Source organism: Hyperolius riggenbachi, chromosome 1 (assembly GCF_040937935.1).
Source record: "Hyperolius riggenbachi isolate aHypRig1 chromosome 1, aHypRig1.pri, whole genome shotgun sequence".
NCBI lineage: Eukaryota > Metazoa > Chordata > Amphibia > Anura > Hyperoliidae > Hyperolius > Hyperolius riggenbachi.
Window position 1 is genome coordinate 489398308 of NC_090646.1, and position 21479 is coordinate 489419786.

Genomic DNA, 21479 nt, shown 5'->3' on the forward strand with positions numbered 1-21479 from the left:
GGCGAGAATTATTGCTCTTTTCTCTCCTAAGCATCAAGAGAGGAGACAGGAGCAGAGCTTGGTGTAATAATATCAGTCTGTTGGCACTGAGAGAGAGAAGTAGTAATCAGGGCAAGGGCATTTGTTTCATTTGATAATAAATGAACTGTTGTGAGCTGCTCAGATCTAGTATAGCAGCAGCAGCAGTTCTGTGTGTTTCTGATGGAAGTTCACTTCCTGCAGTATAGCCTGGGACATCCATACACAAGCAGGAAGGTTGGCTGGGACTTCTTCCAGCCCTCAGCAGTCTATCAGGTCCCTTGCTGTGGTTGCAATTACCTCCATGGTGCTGCTGTCCCCTAATGAAAGATCCGGCTACTGTGCATGCGTGGGTGAATCTGCGTGCCTCCTCTATCGCGCTCCTGTGGCGCTCACTTGGCCCGAAAGTCTTCGATACTTGCAAAGTTCATAGAAACTTAAACTGCACGTGCGCATAGAGGAGGTGTGCAGATGGGCCCACGCATGTGCAGTAGCTGGATGTTTCAGAGGGGACAGTGGCACTATGAAGGGAATCTGAACCACAGTGAGGGAAATTATAAACTGCAGCGAGCTGGAAGAAGCCAGAGGTAAGCATTACTCTATCTACACCGTCCCCTCTCCACCTCAGTCTTGTTTTAAATGTTCTTCATCATACAGATTTAATATTACTGCACTTTATGTGTGTGCAATTTATGTAAATATTGTGACTACAACTACACACCTTTAGCCCAACCCTTCCGAGAGTACGCTATTGACTCCGCCCCTGACTCCGCCCCCTGTCCGTCCAAAAAATTAGGCGTCCAGAATTTTTTTAACCTTTTGTCCTGCAAAAATTCGAAATGAGGTTGGCAACCCTGTTACGCACACCCCACTTTGCAGTTATTGATTTGTAAAAAATCTAATGTACTGACATTAGATTACACACAGGTGCACTCTATTTAGTCATTAGCACTCATCAGGCAATGTCTATGGGCAACTGACTGCACTCAGACCAAAGGGGGCTGAATAATTGTGCACACCCCATTTTGCAGTTATTGATTTGTAAAGAATGTTTGGAATCATGTATGATTTTCGTTCCACTTCTCCCGTGTACACCACTTTGTATTGGTCTTTCACTTGGAATTCCAATAGAATTGATTCATGTTTGTGGCAGTAATATGACAAATGTGGAAAACTTCAAGGGGGCCGAATACTTTCGCAAGCCACTGTATATAGAGGCACACTGTAAATATAAATCAATAAAAATACTTTTCTGATCACTATATTGGGCTCTATTCGCAAAACTTCTCATAAATGACTCACTGTATTTATCACCTAATTAATAAAAATAACCTTTCAGCATATTTACAAGCAAAACAATCACTCAAAGTAAGTTGTTTCTGATTAACTTAATTTCAATATGACTTTTCTTACCTTTATTATATTAGATTTTTGCTCTTTGGGAGCTTACAAATGTAACATAGATAAGGTGAAAACAGAGGAACACAAGTGAAAAAGCTTTGTGAATCATGCCCATTGTGTTCTGGTCACCTCTAAACTTTGGTTATATTGCAGTGCCTTTCCCATCTTACAGTTAATGCCTTCCATGCTGGGGAGAGTTTTCTCACCCTAATTTGGGAGTATGGGATACACTTGGATTCTATACATGACCCCTAGACTTGCACATAGAGGAGGAACCATAAAAGACCCCAGAAATACACAAGAGCAGCTCCATTTGCATATAAAATCTAGCTACCATATGCTACTGTCGGTAGAATTGTGCACTCATCCTCAACTTGCCTTGAAGTGACCTGATAACCAGAATATTTTCTTTTTAAAATCAATGTCCCCATATGGAGGTTCGTAATGGTGTGTGCCATTGTTGGGGAAGGAGAGCATCATTACTTACCTACAGGGTGCCTACTTATGTGGAGGTTTTTGTTTTTTTCTTAAAGTGAACCTCCAGACTAAAAATCTACTCCGCAGCACTGAAAAGGCTTGATGTTTCTTTAAGAGTTTCACAGCATCCGAACTTTGTTTTTCTTATCTAAGCCTTATTTTTAGCTTCACAGAATCTAATCTTCGCCCCATCAAATAAAACTGCCTGGGCATTTTTCCCCTGATGCTGTGCAAAGCATGATGGGATTTCCTATGTTGTTGTTCTCGTTGCTTAGCAAGTGGGAGGGGTGATCAGGACACAGGACAGTTGGAACTGTGTCTCATGCTCCCTGTCACCTCCTTTCAACCAAAAAGATGGCTGTCTTCATGAAATCAAACATTTGCCTGTTCTTTTAAAACAGGGTGGGTAAGAAATTATATTACCTATCTATTTTAACCTTCTTGGCGGTATGGACGAGCTCAGCTCGTCCATGACCGCCGGAGGGCACCGCTCAGGCCCCGCTGTGCTGATTTTCATAAATTTTTTTTAAACACGCAGCAAGCAAATTGTTAGGGACGATCGCTGCCGCTCCGCTGCTACGCGCCGCGTAACAGCCCGCAGCCCCCCCCCCCCCCCCGAGACCCCGTGCACAGCCTGGCCAATCAGTGCCAGGCAGCGCTGAGGGGTGGATCGGGACTCCCTGTGACGCCATGACGTCGATGACGTCATTCCGCTCGTCGCCATTGCGACGGGGGAAGCCCTAAAGGAAATCCCGTTTAGAACGGGATTTCCTTATGGGCAAGCGCGCCGGCGGCGATCGGAGGGGTGGGAGGGATGCGGCAGGGAGAGGGGAATCATGTAGCTAGCGCTAGGCTAGCTACATAATTTAAAAAAATCCGAAAAATACTGCTGCGCAGCCTCCCTAGCGATCTTAATAGAACGCCAGGGAGGTTAATTAACATAACTAATGTAACTTAATGACAGTATGTTTGTTTAGGCTGAAGTTTATTTATTTATGTATTAATTGTATTTATAAAGCTCCAACATATTACGCAGCGCTGGACATTAGTTTAGGTTACAGACAATATTTAGGGGTGGCATACAGCAAAATGACAATACCTGAATACAAGAAAGACCAGATCATGCAGCACAGTATGAGTACAAGGTAATGCTTAGTCAGTCACTGGATGGGAGCATGGAGATTAGGCAAGTTAGGTTCACTCAAATGCATAGCATGGGTTCACAGTAATGGAGGTGCATGATCAGGTAGGACACAAAAGGAGGAGGACCCTGCCCAAAGGCTTACAATCTAGAGGGAGAGGTAAGGACACAAAAGGTAGGGGATCTGAGTTCAGCTGTGGGTTTAGAGGACTTGTGAGGGGTAGTAGGCCAGAGTGAAAAGGTGAGTTTTGAGGGCCTTCTTGAAGATGTTGAAGGAGGGGACTGTCCTAATGGGTGGAGGTAGGGAGTTCCATAGTGTTGGAGCAGCTCTTGAGAAGTCCTGGAGGCGTGCATGGGACTGGGTGATGCGGGGGGCGGTTAGGCGAAGTTCATTGGAAGAGTGAGCGGCTAGGTGTGTACCTCTGAGTAAGTTCCTCTTTGAAACTCTGGTGCTCAGGTCACTTTAAGGCCCGAGCACATTCACTCTGCACAGGTGGTCATGCTATTTATACAAACACAATGCACCTGAGTTGCTCTCCATTACTGCGCTGGCCCATGCTACTGTGCTAAATGGAAAGGCACTGCGTTGTGCTCTAAATATGTGCAGCAGTGAGTAGTCAGAACTCACTGCTGTGCAGCACATTAGTGTGACTATCAGGTAGTGCTGTCTATGCAGTGTCTGATGTCCTAATGTATCAACCCAGATCGATGTTGCTGAATTCTGATAGGCAGCACAGAGGTGCTTAGTGTTAATAATACTGCCAAAAGAGAGGGGAGGGGCAGGAATGAGGGCAATGAGTGGCAAGCTTGCAATAGATGCTACCAACAGTAGTTATCTCACACAAGAACAGTAGCAATTTTCAAGTATGCCAACTCAGCTGTTCTTTCCCACAGCAAGCATTTAACTATCATGCACTGCACACATGGAAAATGTAAGATCAACAATGGCCAGACCAGATGACTGTCATCTAATGTCTAGGGTAATATGGAGAATGCCATTGCTGACTCCAATCTTACATGCCTGGAAGTTGTGTTGATCATTTGAATGTAATGATTTCTAAATCACTGACCCAGAAGTAGTATGCAGATCACGTGTTCTGCCTCTGATCTCACTTCATTGGCTGCATGCTTCTTGCAGAAGTGTGGCTCATTTAATCTAAAGCCAAAAGATCAGCATGATAACCAGCAAACTGGAATGGAATTGTTTATCAAAGAACATGTAGATGTGAATAAAGAATACTGAACTTGGTTCAGGTTGTCCTTGAAGAACCATCCTCCGTGCAGCAGAAAAAGGCAGGAGTTCCTGTAAGGAGCAAATATAGCTGCTCTCATGGACAAATACAATAATACAATACAATAATAATACAATACAATAACATTTCTATAGCGCTTTTCTCCCATAGGACTCAAAGCGCTTAGGCTCTCTCAGATTCAGTAATTAGTAGGATGAAGTATTCACACAACAAAAGTTATATTTCTGCAAATGCCAAACTGAACAGGTGGGTTTTCAGTCTGGATTTAAACACATCCAGGGATGGAGCTGTCCTGATCTGTTGAGGTAAGGAGTTCCAAAACGTAGGGGCAGCATGACAGAAGGCTCTGGGACCAAAAGTTTCCAAGTGGACTCTGGGTATGACTAGATTATTAGAACCTGTTGATCTGAGAATGCGGGGATTGCTACGCAGCTGCAACATATCTTTCATGTATCCAGGGCCTAAATTATTCAGGGATTTAAATGTCAGTAGGCCGATCTTGAATAGGACCCTCCATTCTATAGGTAGCCAGTGAAGGGAGTGCAGGACTGGCGTTATGTGGCAGTGACGGGGTTGGTTGGTTAGCAGTCTGGCAGCAGTATTCTGTATCAGCTGTAGTCGGTACAAGACCTTTTTTGGAAGGCCAGTGTAGAGAGCATTGCAGTAGTCCAGTCGAGATGTGATGAAGGCGTGGACTAAGGTTGGCAGATCTTCTGGGGGTATGAGGTGCTTGATTTTTGCAATGTTCTTCAGGTGAAAATAGGATGATTTCACCACAGCAGAGATTTGAGTTCTAAAGTTTAAATCCCAATCAATTAGAACTCCCAGGCTACGCACATGATCAGAGCTGCGCAGATCCGTGCCTCCTATTCCCAGTGGTGAAGACTGCAAGTTAAGTTGTTTTGTTATCATGCTCTGCCCTCCTATCAGAAGGACTTCAGTTTTGTCTGCATTTAGTTTCAGCCAGTTGTCATTCATCCATTGCTGTAGTTCACGTAAGCAGGCGTTTATAGTTAGAGTTGGGTCTGTCACACCAGGCTTGAAGGAAAGATATAGTTGAGTGTCGTCTGCATAGCAGTGGTATGTCAGGCCATGTTTTTTGATTAGTTTTCCCAGCGGTAACATGTAAATCGTGAAAAGCAGGGGAGAGAGGATTGAGCCCTGGGGCACCCCATACCTAAGTGATACAGGGGTGGACAGGAAGGGCCCCATAGACACTTTGTGGGTTCTGCCACTCAAGAAGGATTGGAACCACTGAAGAACTATGCCATCAATGCCGCAGTATTCCTGTAGCCTGTTTATCAAGATGTCATGGTCAACTGTATCAAAGGCTGCAGAAAGGTCTAGCAGTATGAGGATGGAGCACTCTCCTCTGTCTCTTGCCATGAGCAGGTGGTTGCATATTTGGATGAGGGCCGTTTCAGTGCTGTGGTGTTTCCTGAAGCCAGACTGGAATGGGTCATAACTGTTGTTTTGTAGGATTTTGGCTTCTAGCTGGAGGTAAACAGCTTTTTCAATTAGCTTGCCCAGAAAGGGAAGGTTAGAGACAGGTCTGTAGCTGGTCATTGCATCTGGGTCCAGGGAGGGTTTTTTGAGGAGAGGCCTGATGATTGCTTCCTTCAGTAAAGCAGGAAATATCCCTGATTTTAAGGATAGTACACTGCTGCCAGTTATAGGCTGGGAACACACTAGGCAGTGCGGGAAACGTAGCGTTTTGCTGCATACGCGTTTGCGTTTCCCCCTGCACATGCGTTTTTCTTGCGTTTTTAATGCGTTTGCAGTTTGCATACATAACTTGCATATGCGTTTTGTATGCATTTTGCATGCTTTTTTTATGTGTTTTATGTAAATCACTAGGAAGTCAACAGAAAGCAGAAATACATCATCACACCTGTTTTATATAAAACGCACTAAAACGCAATACCTCTGCATCACCATTGGCTTTCATTATGTGCGTTTTTGAAAAATATGCAACAAACCCAGTTTTTAAAAACTCACATTGCAGAACGCAAGCATGTGCTTTTTTTCATGCGGCCTATTGACTTCCATTATGTGCGTTTTCTGCAACGCTAGCGTTTATGCCTACTGTGTTCCCAGCCATACAAAGTCTTTTTTTTAACACATGCCAAATAGGGATGGTGAATGAGATGCAAATTGTTCTGAGTTCATACAGGATAATGGAAATTCTATATACAAATATATGCAGCTTGAAAATGAATCACTCCTGCTAAGGTGGAATTGGATTGGTCCATTTTCAAGCTGAATACATTTGCATGCAAAATTTGCATAACCCTGTATTATGTAAATGTTGCATGCAAGTTTATGCAGCTTGAAAATGGTCCAATCCAATTCCATCTAAGCAGGATTTAATTGGTTCATTTTTTTGAAGCTACATACATATGCATCAAAAACGTCCATAATCCTGTATGAACTCAGAATAATTTGCATCTCATTGACTATCCCTAAGCTAATAGTTTACTTATTTATCATTGACCACTTTCTCATGCATAAGACAATATATTGCTTAAAGTGTCATTCTAGTCGAGCTTTTTTATTTCAGCATTGGACAGCATGGTTAGAACACCTTTTTTAGTTTGTTTGCAGTCTGTGTCATTTCCTACCATTTCCTGTTCTTAGTTATCCTGTTATCATTGCAGGCAATGAAGTCTTCTAAAAAAAGACACAGACATAACAGACCTTACAATTTCTTGACCTTTTTCTGTATCCTACATTGCTAAAAAAAAAGTTTTATTACCCTTGGTGTCCACATTGGGTGTCCACACTGTGGACATTTCACCTTACTTCCTGTCCTCAGTGACCCTATCACTGGGACAGGAAACGAGGAGAAATCTACTCAACCAGAAACTATACTGTAACAATAAATGACAAGGAAAATGTGAGGTTGTAACCATTTCCATCTCTGCTTAAAATCAAAATACAATATTTTGTCTGGATTTTGTAGGAGCTTCATAACAGATAAGACTGTTCCAATATGTTTTCACTTTTAAAGTGTACCTGAGATTAAAAAAATAAAAGCATTTATGCATACCTGGGGCTTTCTCCACCCCCCTTTATGCCATTGGTTCCCTCACTGTCCTCCCGGGCTGCTTCAATCCTCTGCTGGTCAGCCAAGTAAAACATTTAGGGCCTGTTTTCACTACACACAGATTGGATGCAGAATAGATGCAGAAAAACTGACTTCAATGAATGTCTATTGGCCTGTTTCCACTAAACGCGATTTTTCTGATGCAGATTTTCCCATAGGCATTCATTGGAGTCAGTTTTTCTTCATCCATTTTGCATCCAATCTGCGTGTAGTGGAAACAGGCCCTTAGTCAGCCTCAGTCATGATCTACTGTGCTTGTGCAGTCTGCCAACGTGTGCACCACTGTCACGCTCCCGTGGCCATAAGCATTCTGCTCCTGCAACGGAGGTGGGCTTGGGCTGAGCATGCGCAGTACAGATCGCGGCTGGACAAATGTGGCAGGCCGGCCAGTGAAGGATCGGAGTGGCCCACAGGACAGCCAGGGAGACAAAGGCCTGAAGGGGGATGGAGGAGGCCCCGGGTAAACATAAATGCTTTAATTTTTTCATCTCAGGTTTCCTTTAACTATGGTTTGTGGTATGTATTTCATTTTACAGCTTTACCTGCCTGAAAAACCTTTTACTAGGCAAAATACTGAGAACAGTGTGACTTTCATCTGAGAGGTTCATTCCTATGTGACTGAATCAGAGCTGTCTGCTTATTTCATACAAATGCATTGGTAGGTAAAAGCTATATACAAATCAATGCATTGGTAGGTAAAAGCTATACACAAATAAATGCACTGGTAGATAACTCACACAAGCGACTGAGGTGATGAGCTCACAGCTCCCTGTGCCAATCACAACATACTGAATCTTCTCTTGTGCAATCCCCGCCTCTTGAAATATATAAGATGCGTAGAAGTACATCTACGGAAACAAAACATGGTGAGATCATTGACAATTACATTATACTGGGAGTGAGGAGAAACTACGCCTATAATAAATGAATACAAGACAAGAGGGAAAAGAGGAATAAAGTGAAAGTCAGATTACAGACTGACACATATTAACAATGTCATCTGTCAGCGAAGAGTTGCATTTATGAGTCAGATAAGTCAGTACCTACTTTTAGATTTCACTACATACCCTATTTTGCCTGTGGCTAGGAAAGGTACCAATGTATATTGGCAGATATGGCCAACATGAAGATTAGTGGGTCTGCAGTGACTGGATTCCACCATGAGGTCACATTATGATGGATGCAGACACTTGCAGACAACCAGAGAGAGAGGAATAGAAGTAAAAAATCCTCACGTACAACAAAAGCATCGGAATAACAGAAAAGGAAAACAATAAAATCAAAGGATAATGGGAAGTATAAAGAAGATAATGTAATCAAGTACAAGTCGTACAGAATCATTGCCACACAGCTGCATGGCACTGCTGAGAACCACTATAGTAAGAAGCTGGCGTCTGAGCGATGTTTCCTGTACAAGGCTAATCAAGCTCTTTGGCGTTTGACCTTCGATGGCTGCCTGCTCTGCCATCATTTCCTCCATCTCACTGCTGAAATCACAGCTCCCACGCAGCCGCTGTAATGCTGAAAACAATATGCAAGATAAAAAAATCACAGCAATGGTGCTAGGAAGACAAACTATTACACGTGTCGAGTGTGAGAAAACTTACCAGAGACACAGGAATTCCTGTCTTTCATGTCAATCAATAAATAACGAGGACTCTCAGGAAGCCATGGAAGCACCAGAATCTGCACGATGCCAGGAATTACATTACTAGCCAGGAGAAGAGGCCAGGCCTCCTCACTGCCGAGTATCTCCCTAAGGGAAGAAACACACAACCATTACACACATAAAATATCATATATGCCGGTAAATGTATTAACAAGAAGAGAAATTAATTTAGTCAAAAGTGTCTGCACGTACATAGCTGGCTTCAGATGGACAGAGCTTTAAGCAGCCAAAAAACCAAGACATGTAGCACGCAACAAATGCCTAGAACCGCATGACATGGCTTTCACTGGCAATAGTTGCTAAAGGACTCTGGTTGTTTCTGCAGCAGCATTTTAGTGTTAGTTCCAATTCACATGGGCTTCTGGTGGCGGGTTTTTTCCAATGCTAGAAGCTTTTCTGCATTTTTAGCATCAGTTCTCGGTGTTTCGTCATTACGTTTTGACTCTCATAGTGGGACATGCTTATTATAGCAAATCCTGAATGCTACATGTATTGTCGAGGAAGAACCAAGATGAGAGGATTGAGTGTGGCGTTCAACTTCAGCTCACCATGTTATCTTCTCTTTCAGGCTTTGAATTCACATTGAACTGGAATGGTTCTCACCAATGGTGGCTGATGTCCTCTTTACTCCCAAGTCACAGGGAAAATATTCTCTCCTCTTCCTTCTAAATCTTTCCTTTGCTTTTGACACTGTTGATCGCCCTCCTGTACTCTTCTCTCTTTTTAACCCAGTCTTAATTTTCTTTCCTTGCTGTCAAAGCTTACTGCCCCCCCCGGCAAATATCATTTTAAAAACTGGCTTACGTCACTGTGTAAACTCTTCAAAAGGGGGGGGTGGGGAAGGGGTCAATGACCTTCTGGTCATAGTGTCCTTATCTTATCTGACATAGGAAGCTTTCTGTCATATTCATGCAGAGATACGCTTGTTAGTGTAGTTACAGGAATAAAAAAATAAAAAAAACTTTCTGCTGGCATTGCAGTTCATACAGTTAGGCAAAGGCTCCCAAACCAGGTAAAAAGTGAAAAATGTGGGACCTATTTTGGAAAAGAAAAGGAAAGGGGGGGGGGGGGGAGATTGACAGTTTACATATATTGTTGATGCACTAACTATTTTTTGGCAATTTTTTTATTTTGGGATGTTACAAACCACTTTAAAACATCCTCTTTTCTGATATCTACTCCAGCAGAAAGATAACTGATAATTGAGAATGTTAAGTACATCACACAGCGGGCTTGATTCACTAAAGCGTGCTAACCCAGTAAGTACGCCTAAAAGCTTTGCACGTGCAAACTAGGGTGCTAAGTAGTTTGCACGGGCAAAGCTGTTACTGATCGCGCGCTATTTGGTGCGCGTTAAAATTTGCACCGTCCGCGTGCAAAGTACGCTTATCAGGCTAGTTTGCACGCGGACAGTGCGATGTTTTGCGCACTCTTACTCTGCATTGGCTGCTATGCCATATATATGGCACAAACTGTTCCTCTATTACAGGTCTGCAAGTAAGCTGGTATGCAAAGGGAAATTCTAGGGGTTACATCTTCAATGACCAGGGCTATTCTCTTGCATTACCTGAGTCCAACCACTTGGCCCAGTACCAGTCCAGAAGCAGTAAAAACAGCTGAGGATAGAGCTACGGTGCCACGGAGCTCCTTAGGGGCACTTTCCCCAAGATACATAGGCTGGACATTCATGCTAACACCTGGAAAAAGAGAAGATGATAAACTATGATGTCAGACCATGTTCACAGGACTTTTCAAAGTCTAGTTTAATTTATAAATAAAGTAAAAACTAAGCAACTGGATATAAAGTTGTTTTGCTACTCCAGGCAAAATATCATATTCAGTATTATTACGTAGTAAAAAGCAATAAACAACAACTGCAGCAAACAGTGTTACCAACATACAGTATATACAAATCTTAATACACAGTCACTATTATAGCTCAGTATTTAGTAACACTCCCTTTAGCACACATAACAATTACGTATTCTGATGCCACCTGTTGAATTGGGTGCTGTGTGATGCTCATTGTGAAAATATTGGTAATATAACATTACTGATATTTTACTATCAACTTACTCGGTCCCCTATCGTAACACTAACCCTCCTCATTAATACTAAACTAAACCTCCCACTAATGCCTAACACTAACTGCCCTCCTAATACATAACACAAACTCCTCTCCTAATTCCTAATACTAACCCCTCGGTGCCCAAAGTACCGAAGTAGTAATCAAACTACTAGCTGTTCGGCTACTAATAGCCAATCGGCTAATATTAACTGTAAGCAGTGGCGGAAGTACTAGTCCATCTGCTACTAATTGTGGATATGCTAGCCAAACTGAAGCCAGTCAGCTACTAATAGCCAATCAGCTAGTATCAGGCACCCAACTCACTGCCTCTGCATCGTATAACCGCAATTAACATTGCGGTCTATTACATGCTTGTTAAAGCTGGTACCCAAATGAACTGCTTCACATATAACAGCTTGTACACACCTCCTGTATCCAGATAAGAGTTTGTCAGTTCTTGTGGGATTTTTACCAAAACTTCCTTGTAACTCACTTCTAATTCCACAATGCTGTAAGGCAGGGGTAGGGAACCTATGGCTTGGGAGCCAGATGTGGCTCTTTTGATGGCTACATCTGGCTCACAGACGAACCAGTAGGGGTTGATTCACTAAGCTACACTGCTCAAGCAGCGATGCTTAGTGTGACAGCGCAAGTAACATTTTCAAAGTAGGCATGCTACGACTATAGCATGCACTACTAACTTACCTACGCTCCCTTAAAACTAACGGCCGCTCCAATTGTCCCACTCTGGACCCTGTCAGGTCCAGTGACTTTGTAGGATGAGCTCCATGCACTCTGATTGGCCCAATAGGCTGCCTGTCACTTGACAGGCAGCCTATTGGGCCTAAGTGCGGGGATCTCGTCCTACAAAGTAAATCAACCCCCAAGGCAGCTAGCTAATTGTACAAGCTGTTAGTTGGTATTTCTCCTGTTTGGCTCTCGGGGAAAGTTCTGATGCTGCTGAAACCCAAGAGAAGCTGAAGACGTGTCTGACACTTCCGCTGCCTGGAGAATCAACTGTGTACACATCACCATGGCAACAGGGGCGTGAACCTTCTGCTGCACATGCGCACTGTCCCAGTTTGAAACATATTGTATGGCGCTCATGAAATTACATTTTAAAATATGTGGCGTTTATGGCTCTCTCAGCCAAAAAGGTTCCTGACCACTGCTGTAAGGCATTCTCAAATGTAAAGCAGTTTAAAGAAAACCTGTACTGAAAATAAAAGTCAAAATAAGCATACACAAGTCATACTTGCCTCCCATGTAGTCTACTCCTCAGTGTCTTTCTCCTGTCCCGCGTCCTATTTGTTCACTGTGATCAGTGGAATTATCTGTCCTCCATTTTGAAAATAGCCATTACCCATAACAGCTTTCTGGTCAGCACACAGTTAAACTGTAACATCGTCCACTTGAGCCATAGGGAAACATGGACATTTACCTGGTACATCAGTTTTCCTCTCAGCTATAACTGACAGCAACTGATATTTTACTGACAGCAACTGATATATTTCAGATCTGACAAAATATTGTCAGAACTGGATGGGATAGAAAGAAGTCAGAAGAAAATGGTGAGTTTCTGAGAGGAACTGATGGCAAGGTAACTATGTAATGTTCATTTGCAGTTACCTCATGTGTTTATTTTAAATATTTTTACTCAGTACAGGTTCACTTTAAGGTCTATTCACATATTTCCAATCGCATTTAAATGAAACATAGTCATAGTGGTATAGATGATGCAATGTTTATTATCTTTCAAAAAATAAGGGGTACCTGGATATTGTGCTGATCCTCCATATCTAAGGCTGGCCGCACACTAGAGGAAAATGGGGTCGTTTGGCTTTGAACGCATAGAGCCACAGTTGAAAAGTATTGCGATTCAGCATTTTTTAAAATTTGCTTGCATTTTCATTTTTGCGTTTGCATTGCTGTAAAAAAGCCCCTGTCTTTCAAAAACATTGTATTTTAACACCATGTGTTAAAATGCACAGAAATGCAATTCAAAAATTGAAAATCACACACAAAAAACACAAATGAAACAAATCACTGGTAAAAAACACAAATGCACTCACACTAAAATTTAAATATCAAATGAAAATCCCACAAAACTGCATGGCAAAACTTGTCAAAATTCAGGAAGTTCACAATCTGATTGCAGTGCATTTGCAATCCTGATTTTCAGTGAAAAGGGGCCATTAATGATCAAAAGACAGACAGGCTGTAATAACACCTACTGCACACAAGCTGAGCAATCAATCATTAGGATCAATCAGGGATCGCCTGTTTAAAAACACATAAAAACATTGTACACTTGTGTATGATAACTATGTTCAGAACAAGTTCAGTGGATTACTGAATATATCAATTGGTAAGCCACGCATGTAGATGATGTGACATGCAGAACCAATCAGCACTTCCAATTGTTTGATGACCGAGAAAACAATTGTGTACCACTCATTTCTAAGTGACCTATAGTGGAATGAAGAAGATATCCCATGTTTTCACAGCTGTTGAGGTAGATCCCGAGTCCTGTGCACCAGGAGATCTTGGAAATGCTTTTTGCTAAACCATATTCTGACCAAACTTTCATCTGGACAATAAAGGTGCCCATACTTTTGAGCTTGCAGTAAGGTGTGCATATAAAATAAAAATACACTAATGACTGCACTACAGAGTCTTGCACTGTGTCTAGCCACTGTTGTAGAACTCAGATGTAGACATGAAACATGGTAACAGACTGAACACTAAACTGTTTCAGTTCCACCATAATCTAGATATGAAGTATTCACCTGAATTTACACCTGCTAGTATCCTTCCCAGTATGATGATCTCAAAAGACTTGGCAAGCCGGCTGAACCCGCAGAGGACTGCTGAGAGGATTATGAACAGGTTGTTGAAGAGAAGAGACTTCTTTCTGTAGAGAAAAAATGTTACTCTATGATGGACCGGAGACAAAGCTTCACCACAGATATTATTATTATTTAGTATTGGCCGGCTAAAGTTCACAAAAAGTCTCCATTTTGAACGCTGGCCATTTATAGTTTTGGCCAGCCAGAACCCAAAGTGGCCAAACTTCGGGTTCTGGCCGTAACATATGCACTAAATTTTGGTAAGCAGAATTACATGCATAAAGTCTAAAGGTGGCCACACACAATACAATAAAATGATCCGATTTTACGGCAATTCGATAAATATGATTGGATCTCCCCAAAGAATTTAAAGCTTCTTTTTTTTTCATTCGACTGAAAAATCTGATCGGATTTCCCATTTATCGATCCGGAATGCTGGAAATTTTTCTTAAATTTTTATAAAGATTGTATGGTGTGTGTTAGATTGTCAATTTATTAATATACACACCCTAGAAATTTTCTCAGAGTTTCCAATCATTTTTATCATAATTGGGGAAAAATGTAACATGTGTATGGTACATTAGTCATATTTTTGAAATGTTACAGTCAGAAAATGTGATTGCAATTCTTGAATTGAACAGATATTTAAAAAATTGTATGGTGTGTGGCCACCTTTATACACAGTGAGTAGAGCAGAATGCATTGCATGTCATGTATTGCATTATGCTCTACTCATTATGGTGTTTTACTTTATGTACGTTATGTGCTCCTTAGTTCATAAATCCCATAGTTCCTGTAATTACTGTGTGTGTGCTATTTGCCTTCTGTAAAGATTTTAATTTGAATCCTCACTAGATAAATATTGAAGAATGCCATTCTAAATTGATGCACCTTGCTGAAGCCTTGTATCAAATCTGCTGCTGATGCACCTTACTGAAGCCTTGGATCAGATCTGCTGCTGATGCACCTTACTGAAGCCTTGTATCAAATCTGCTGCTGATGCACCTTACTGAAGCCTTGGATCAGATCTGCTACTGATGCACCTTACTGAAGCCTTGGATCAGATCTGCTGCTGATGCACCTTACTGAAGCCTTGGATCAGATCTGCTGCTGATGCACCTTACTGTAGCCTTGATTCAGATCAATTTGCAGCAGACATCTGATTTAAACAGATCATACACTCTAAGGAGCTGATTCATGAAGCTGCGCTGCTATAGCAGCACAAGCTCCATGACAGAACCGCACTCTAAATTGAAAGCTCGCTCTTGCAGCATAGTTTGCCTTTCTGTTACACACATTGCTTACATAGCAACTAGGGCTGTGGGGTCGGTACAAAAATTCTCAAACTCCAACTCTGACTCCTCAGTTTATGAAACCACCGACTCCAACTCCGACTCCGGGTACTGAAAATGGCTCCGACTGATTCCTCGACTACTTAGTCTAATACTTACCAGGGCTGTGGATTTTGTACAAAAATCACCTGACTCCGACTCCTCAGTTTATGAAATCACTGACTCCAACTCCGGGTACCCAAAATTTCTCTGCCTCCTCGACTCCACAGCCCTGATAGCAACGCACCTTCCTTTAAATGCCGCCCGCTGCTTTGAAGTATCGTGACTGAGATACTTCACTAGAGCAGCTGCTACTATGTTAATTAACATAGTTACTATGAAACATAGTTTCTATGTAATTAACATATTGTGACTGCGATACTTCACTAGAGCGGCTGCTACTATGCTAAATAACATAGTTACTATGTAATTAAAATAGTTACTATGTTAATTAACATAGAAGTGGCTGCTCTAGAGAAGTATCACGATTACAATACTTCAAAGCAGTGGGCAGCATTTAAAGGATCGCGCGTTGTTATGTAAGCAACGTGCGTAACTAAGGAAGGCATGCTACGCTGCAAAAGGAAGCGTAGCATGCAGCCTTCAATTTAAAGAGTGGTGTAGATCATGGAGTTTGCACTGCTATAGCAGCACAGCTTCATGAATCAGCCCCTATGTTTGGATTAGTACTGCTACACGAGGAGAAAGACCACCAATTTACTACTAATGCAATCAAAATTCTCACTGAGGTCCTTTTTCACAGAGACACACGATCGCAACTGCTCTGTGATGCAAAAGTGTTTCTCTTGATTTCCAATACCCTGATTCAGTCAAGGTCTGACGGGTTTTTTTACACAACCAAACGTATTTACAGAAAAAAGTGAAAAATCACCCATTTTATAATATCCTGTGTGGCCACCCTCATTCTGAGTAATCAGCTTTCCACTGACATCAACATTTACTGATCAATTTTCAGGTGGCCATACATGATTTTTTTAGTTTTTGGTCCAATCAGAGAAATCTGATACATTTTTTCAATTTGATCAAATTATCAGAAAGATTGAACCATATACCATACACTTATGATTTTTTTCTGAAAATATCAAACAAATGATCGAAAAGACATTTCAGTTTTTATACTCTTCTATTTAATTTTTCCAACACTTCTGATTTGATTTTCATTAAAAAAAAATGCACTAATCGTTCCTTTTTTTCTCAATCGGAGAAAAATATTCTTTTCGATTTCCACTCTATTCGATCATTTTAATAGAATAAACAGGAAATCCAATTACTTGATTGTACCATGTATGGGCACCTTTAGAGAGTTCAAGAAGATTATTAAAGGAACACTATCAAACCAAGTGTTCTTGTAATAATCCGCTCAGCTGCCTGCGCAGGCAGGCAGCTTTTTGACCACTGTTCAGGTCTGCATTCTGCAGGTCTCTGGAAGAGAGACTTTTTGTCAGTTTTACAGCTTGCTGCTGCTGAGGACTTTGCATACGTTTGTCATGCAAATTGCCTAGCCACATCCTTTGTAGGCTTGCTCTATATATACCATGTGATTCTACAGTACGTCGCTGGTCATAAGGGTTTGTCCTGTGAAACACTCCTGGAGTGTCAGCCTTGCTTATTGTTTGAAGTTTAGCTTAGAGTAAGGCCTCGTTCAGACTATACGCGCTGCCGTCCGCATTTTGGCAGCGCGTATAGTGTGCGACACGCAAGAACGGTAGAAGGGCATAGACAGCCCTTCTACCGTTCCCATCATATGCGCTGCGTGGCATCGCGATTGCGCTATCGCGTGCTGCACGCATTTTTGGGAATCGCAGCGCAGATCCCATTCATTGTAATGAATGGGATCTGCAGCGCAGCGCATAGGAGCGCAGATGGCGTGCGATCGGATGCGTTGCGTTCCAATCGCACAGCCATCTGCGCTAAATGATGTGAACGAGGCCTAATTCCTGGGACTGCACTAGGCATTCTTGCTAGAGCAGTCAGGATTGTATTATTTGTATTGCCTGTTCTGTCTGTCTGTTGTGCTTGGATCACACTAGCCTCTAGCAGTAGCGGCTGTGGATCCTTCTGGTCTGCAACTCTCTTGCTATACTTGGATAGCACTTGCTCTGACGGTAAAAGCAGTGGATCCTGCTAGCTCTGTTGCCTTACTTGGGTCACACTCGCTCTGGCGGAAAGAGCAGTGGATTGTATCTCGCACTTATCCCTGTTTTTGTGTACCTGTCTTGTCTGCTACGAACGCTTGCTGGAGGCTCGGTGAGGTAACAGTTAAGCAAGCGCTCGCATCCTCTGTTTCATGTTTGTCTGTCGGTGGTTAGTTAGGCGTGCTTGTCTCTGTTGTGCTTAACACGTGGAGACCGCGCAGAAAACGTGTTCGCTGTTGCGAATGAGTGCGGTGTTCGCGTTTAGTTAGCGTTTGTTATTTTCCTTATCTTCTCATTGTATGATTTGCTGTGCCTTTGCTACTCTCGTGCTCTGCCTTGCTGTAGCCTTGTGTCACCTCTGGCAATCGCCTCTCTCGCGATTGCGTTCCTACTTCATATCTGCTGTTGTGTGTGCACCGTCGCGGGTTGGCGACTAAGTTTGGTGCACACACATACATTCTATCCCTGTGCTCATTCTCTTTCGCAATCGCTTCTCTTGCGATTGCGTTCTCACTTGGTTTCCTCTGTTGTGTGGCCGCCGTCGCAGGTTGGCGGCTAGATTGGTGGACATACATACATTCCTCATCTGTGAAAATTCGGTCTTGTGTCGCTGTTAGCAACCGCCATCTCAGGCGATTGCCTTCTCACCTTATCTTCCTGGTTGTGTGTTCATCGTCGCAGGGTGGTGACTAGATTGGTGGACACACATACCCTCTGTCGCTTTGATCTCTCTCTTTCGGGGCTATCTTGCCCTGCGTTTCTGCCCTTCGTGCAATTCCTGTCTGGCGTGTGTGGCAGGGCAGAGGAGCTGTTCCTCTGCACTCCACAGCTCCACCTGCCGACAGGAATTTCCCTCTACAGGTGCATTGCACCTTTTGCTGGGTTCCCTCAAATTATACGCTTGTGGAGGATTTCCGCAGTGTCAGCGCACGTCCTGTGCGCTGATCACGGGTAGAATTCCACAATCGTTACAGTATGACCAGCCAAACCGAAATTCCCAGTGTAGAGGGAATTTCCGATTTGTAGGATTTGGTCTTTAAGAGGTTTAAGATACTGGACTCTGAAACCAGAGATGAGTTCATATCAGAATGTTCCAGATTCTTGGCAAATCCTGAATTTCAGGCCACCAATATTTCCACTTGGAGTGGTCAGATTGCTTGCAATCTTTTCCAAAGGGATCTGTTTGTGTGGGCTGATGAGTATGCCAGACACAAGAATCTGAGACATAACCCTTGCAGGTTTCTGGCTCTGGTGTTTTCTCGTAAGCTTAGAATTCCCCTGCCAGGCTGTTTCTATGAGTTTTTTCCTGCTGTGCAAAATGCTGATCAGATTAGGTTATGCAACATTTCTCTGTCATTACCATATGTTAATGAGTTGGTGCTTGCAGGCCAATCTGCTGATTCGGCTTGTCAGCCAAAAGATTTGTTGCCCATAGCAACCACAAATAAAGAGGTTATTTCTGTCAAGTCTGAAATCTGCAAAACCATTCAGTATGCTAATCAGTTCGATGTTTCTCTTGCCACTTCAGCTCCCAAGCAGGTGCAAGAGAACTGCCTGGATACGTTTCTTGCATTTAAACAGACATGCAAAGTGGCTAAAAAGGGAAAAACTAAAAATCACAAGCATCTGAATAAAACACTCCCTATTGATGTTTACAATGATGTTGCTCAGTCTCCGGGTTGTTTGCCCCAATCCAAAGCTTATGTGGATTCTATTATAGGTAGGATCGCACACTATATTAAAGCAGTTAAAAAATCTGTTCTTGTTCCTGATCTCCACCCATATGGAGATTATCTTGATACTGGCTTGTTTGAACCTCCATTTGCCTCATGGGAAATTGGGGCCTTGATGGAGGAATTTGATTTTGATTGGAAAGCCTTTTGCGATTTTTACATCGCAAAAAGCGAAGATGTCTTGAATGATTGTCTCGATTCTATGTACCTTTTGATTGATTCCGACGAATGTGACAAGGGTGATGTGGATCTGGTGATTTATGTATGGCAGACGATTTTGGATGAGTTGCACACACACCAATCAATTGATTTCAATAAAGAGACATCGTTGTCGGATGATTGTTCCTGCCTTTCTGGGGTAAAGCATGTGAGTCTTGACATTGCGCGATCTGAAATGAATGGGTGTACCACTGTGGTTGACTCCTGTGCGAATCTGGAAAAATTCTCTCCTGGCTGTGTGCAGTTTGAATTTATGCGATCTAAAAACATATCTTTAAGATCTTCCATCTATGATCCTGCTATGGGGAAAATTCCTAAATTATGCAGCATCAAAAGTAAAATTAATATGTCTAATAAAGTTTTTCCTGATGTTGTCGCTATTTCTACTGCAAATGAGTCTTTGTGTCACCCTGTTCACACCTGTAAGGGCCCGTTGCCTGGTGACAGTTGCTCCAGTGTTTCTGTCCTGAACGCCTTACAGTTTGCTCCGCAGATCGCGGAGGTTTGCGCTATGGAAGCGTCTGTTTCACAACCTAAAGCGATTTTTGATTCGCAAGTTTTGCGTTCTGACTCCTCGGATTTGACATTGTTAGCCGAATCTAAGAGTGAGACAGCGCTTCGGTTTTGCGAATCTGTTGCTGAAGCTTCTTTGCTTTGCCTAGAGAAGCTTTCTCTGAACCTGCCCTGTACCATGAATGAAAACATGATCTCCACTCGCACTGACATTTGTGAGTCCCTTTTTTGTGCTGAGGAAAATGCTGATTCTGCACCCTGTACTCTGGATGAGTTAGTATGGCCTTGTTTAGAATCTCCTGCAGTGTCCCTAGAGGCTCATCTAGGTATTGCTACTATATTTAAACAACGCACCTGATTTATAATAATTCACAATTGGTACCTTGTAGGAGGGCAAATAAGAATAAAATATAACTTTTAATTCATTGAGCTAAAATTGGACGGAATACAGATACTACTAATAGTGAACAACGTGACCACAATTGGGCTGATAGGTGTGATGATCCGCTCAGCTGGCTGCACAGGCAGACAGCTGTTTGTCCATTCCTCTAGTCTGTGGGCTGCAGGTCTCTGGAACAGAGACCTGTCTTTCCATTGCAAGTTTCTGGTCTGTTCTCTTGCTGGGGAATTTGCATACATTCGTTATGCAAATCCCCTACCTGCCTTCTTTGATGACTGGCACTATAAGAGCTTTATGTTTCCCAGAAGGCTTTGCTGGTCATTTCCATTCCATGGTCTGTTCCTGATGGACACTGCTGGAGTGTCAGCCATTGCTATCTAGTATAGTTAATTCCTGGGGGTTGCTTTAGGCTCCCCTTCTAGCCCAGTCAGGTGGTATTATCTGTATTGCCTGTTCTGTCTTGTCTTGCCTGTTGCCATTGTCCTGTCCCAAAGGTGGTCGACAGGAAATGGTTCTGATCTCTGTTCTTGGAGTATAGCTGGTGCAGCGGTTGCTACCAGCTATCTCTTCTGTTCTGTCTCCTGGGATCGCGCTAGCTACTTTTCGCTAGCGCTGGGGATCTTTCTGTTCTGCTACTCTGTACCTGGATCGCGCTAGCCACTTTTCGCTAGTGCTGTGGATCCTATCTCTCGCTTGTCCCTGTTTTCGTGTGTCTGTCTTGTCTGCTACGCTTGCTGGAGGCTCGGTGAGGTAACCGTTAAGCAAGCGCTCGCGTCCTCTGTTTCATGTTTGTCTGTCGATGGTTAGTTAGGCGTGCTTGTCTCTATTGTGCTTATCACGTGGAGACCGCGCATAACCGCGTGCACTGTTGCGAATGAGTGTGGTGTTCGCGGTTAGCTAGCGTTTGTTATTTTCCGTATCTCCTTATTGTATTATTTGCTGTGCCTTTGCTACCCTCGTATTCTATTCTGATCTGCCTTGTGTCACGTCTGGCGATCGCACCTCTCGCGATCGCGTTCCTATTTCATATCTGCTGTTGTGTGTGCGCGGTCGCGGGGTGGCGACTGGATTGGCGCACACACATACAACCTGTCCCTTTGCTCAATCTCATTCGCAATCGCCTCTCTTGCGATTGCGTTCTGCGC

At 42.8% G+C, this 21479-nt stretch overlaps 1 protein-coding gene across 3 annotated transcripts in view; it reads right to left on the bottom strand.

Moving 5' to 3' along the window:
- The window catches only part of SLC2A11 (solute carrier family 2 member 11), an 89345-nt gene that overhangs the window by 15839 nt on the left and 52027 nt on the right, over positions 1-21479 (bottom strand). For all 3 annotated transcript variants that reach the window (XM_068242645.1, XM_068242636.1, XM_068242650.1), the window contains 5 exons: positions 13923-14047; positions 10633-10762; positions 9004-9152; positions 8730-8917; positions 8134-8244 (listed from right to left, as the gene is read on the bottom strand). In XM_068242645.1, the coding sequence (XP_068098746.1) occupies positions 8134-8244; positions 8730-8917; positions 9004-9152; positions 10633-10762; positions 13923-14047 (703 nt within the window). The remainder of the gene's footprint in view (positions 1-8133; positions 8245-8729; positions 8918-9003; positions 9153-10632; positions 10763-13922; positions 14048-21479) is intronic.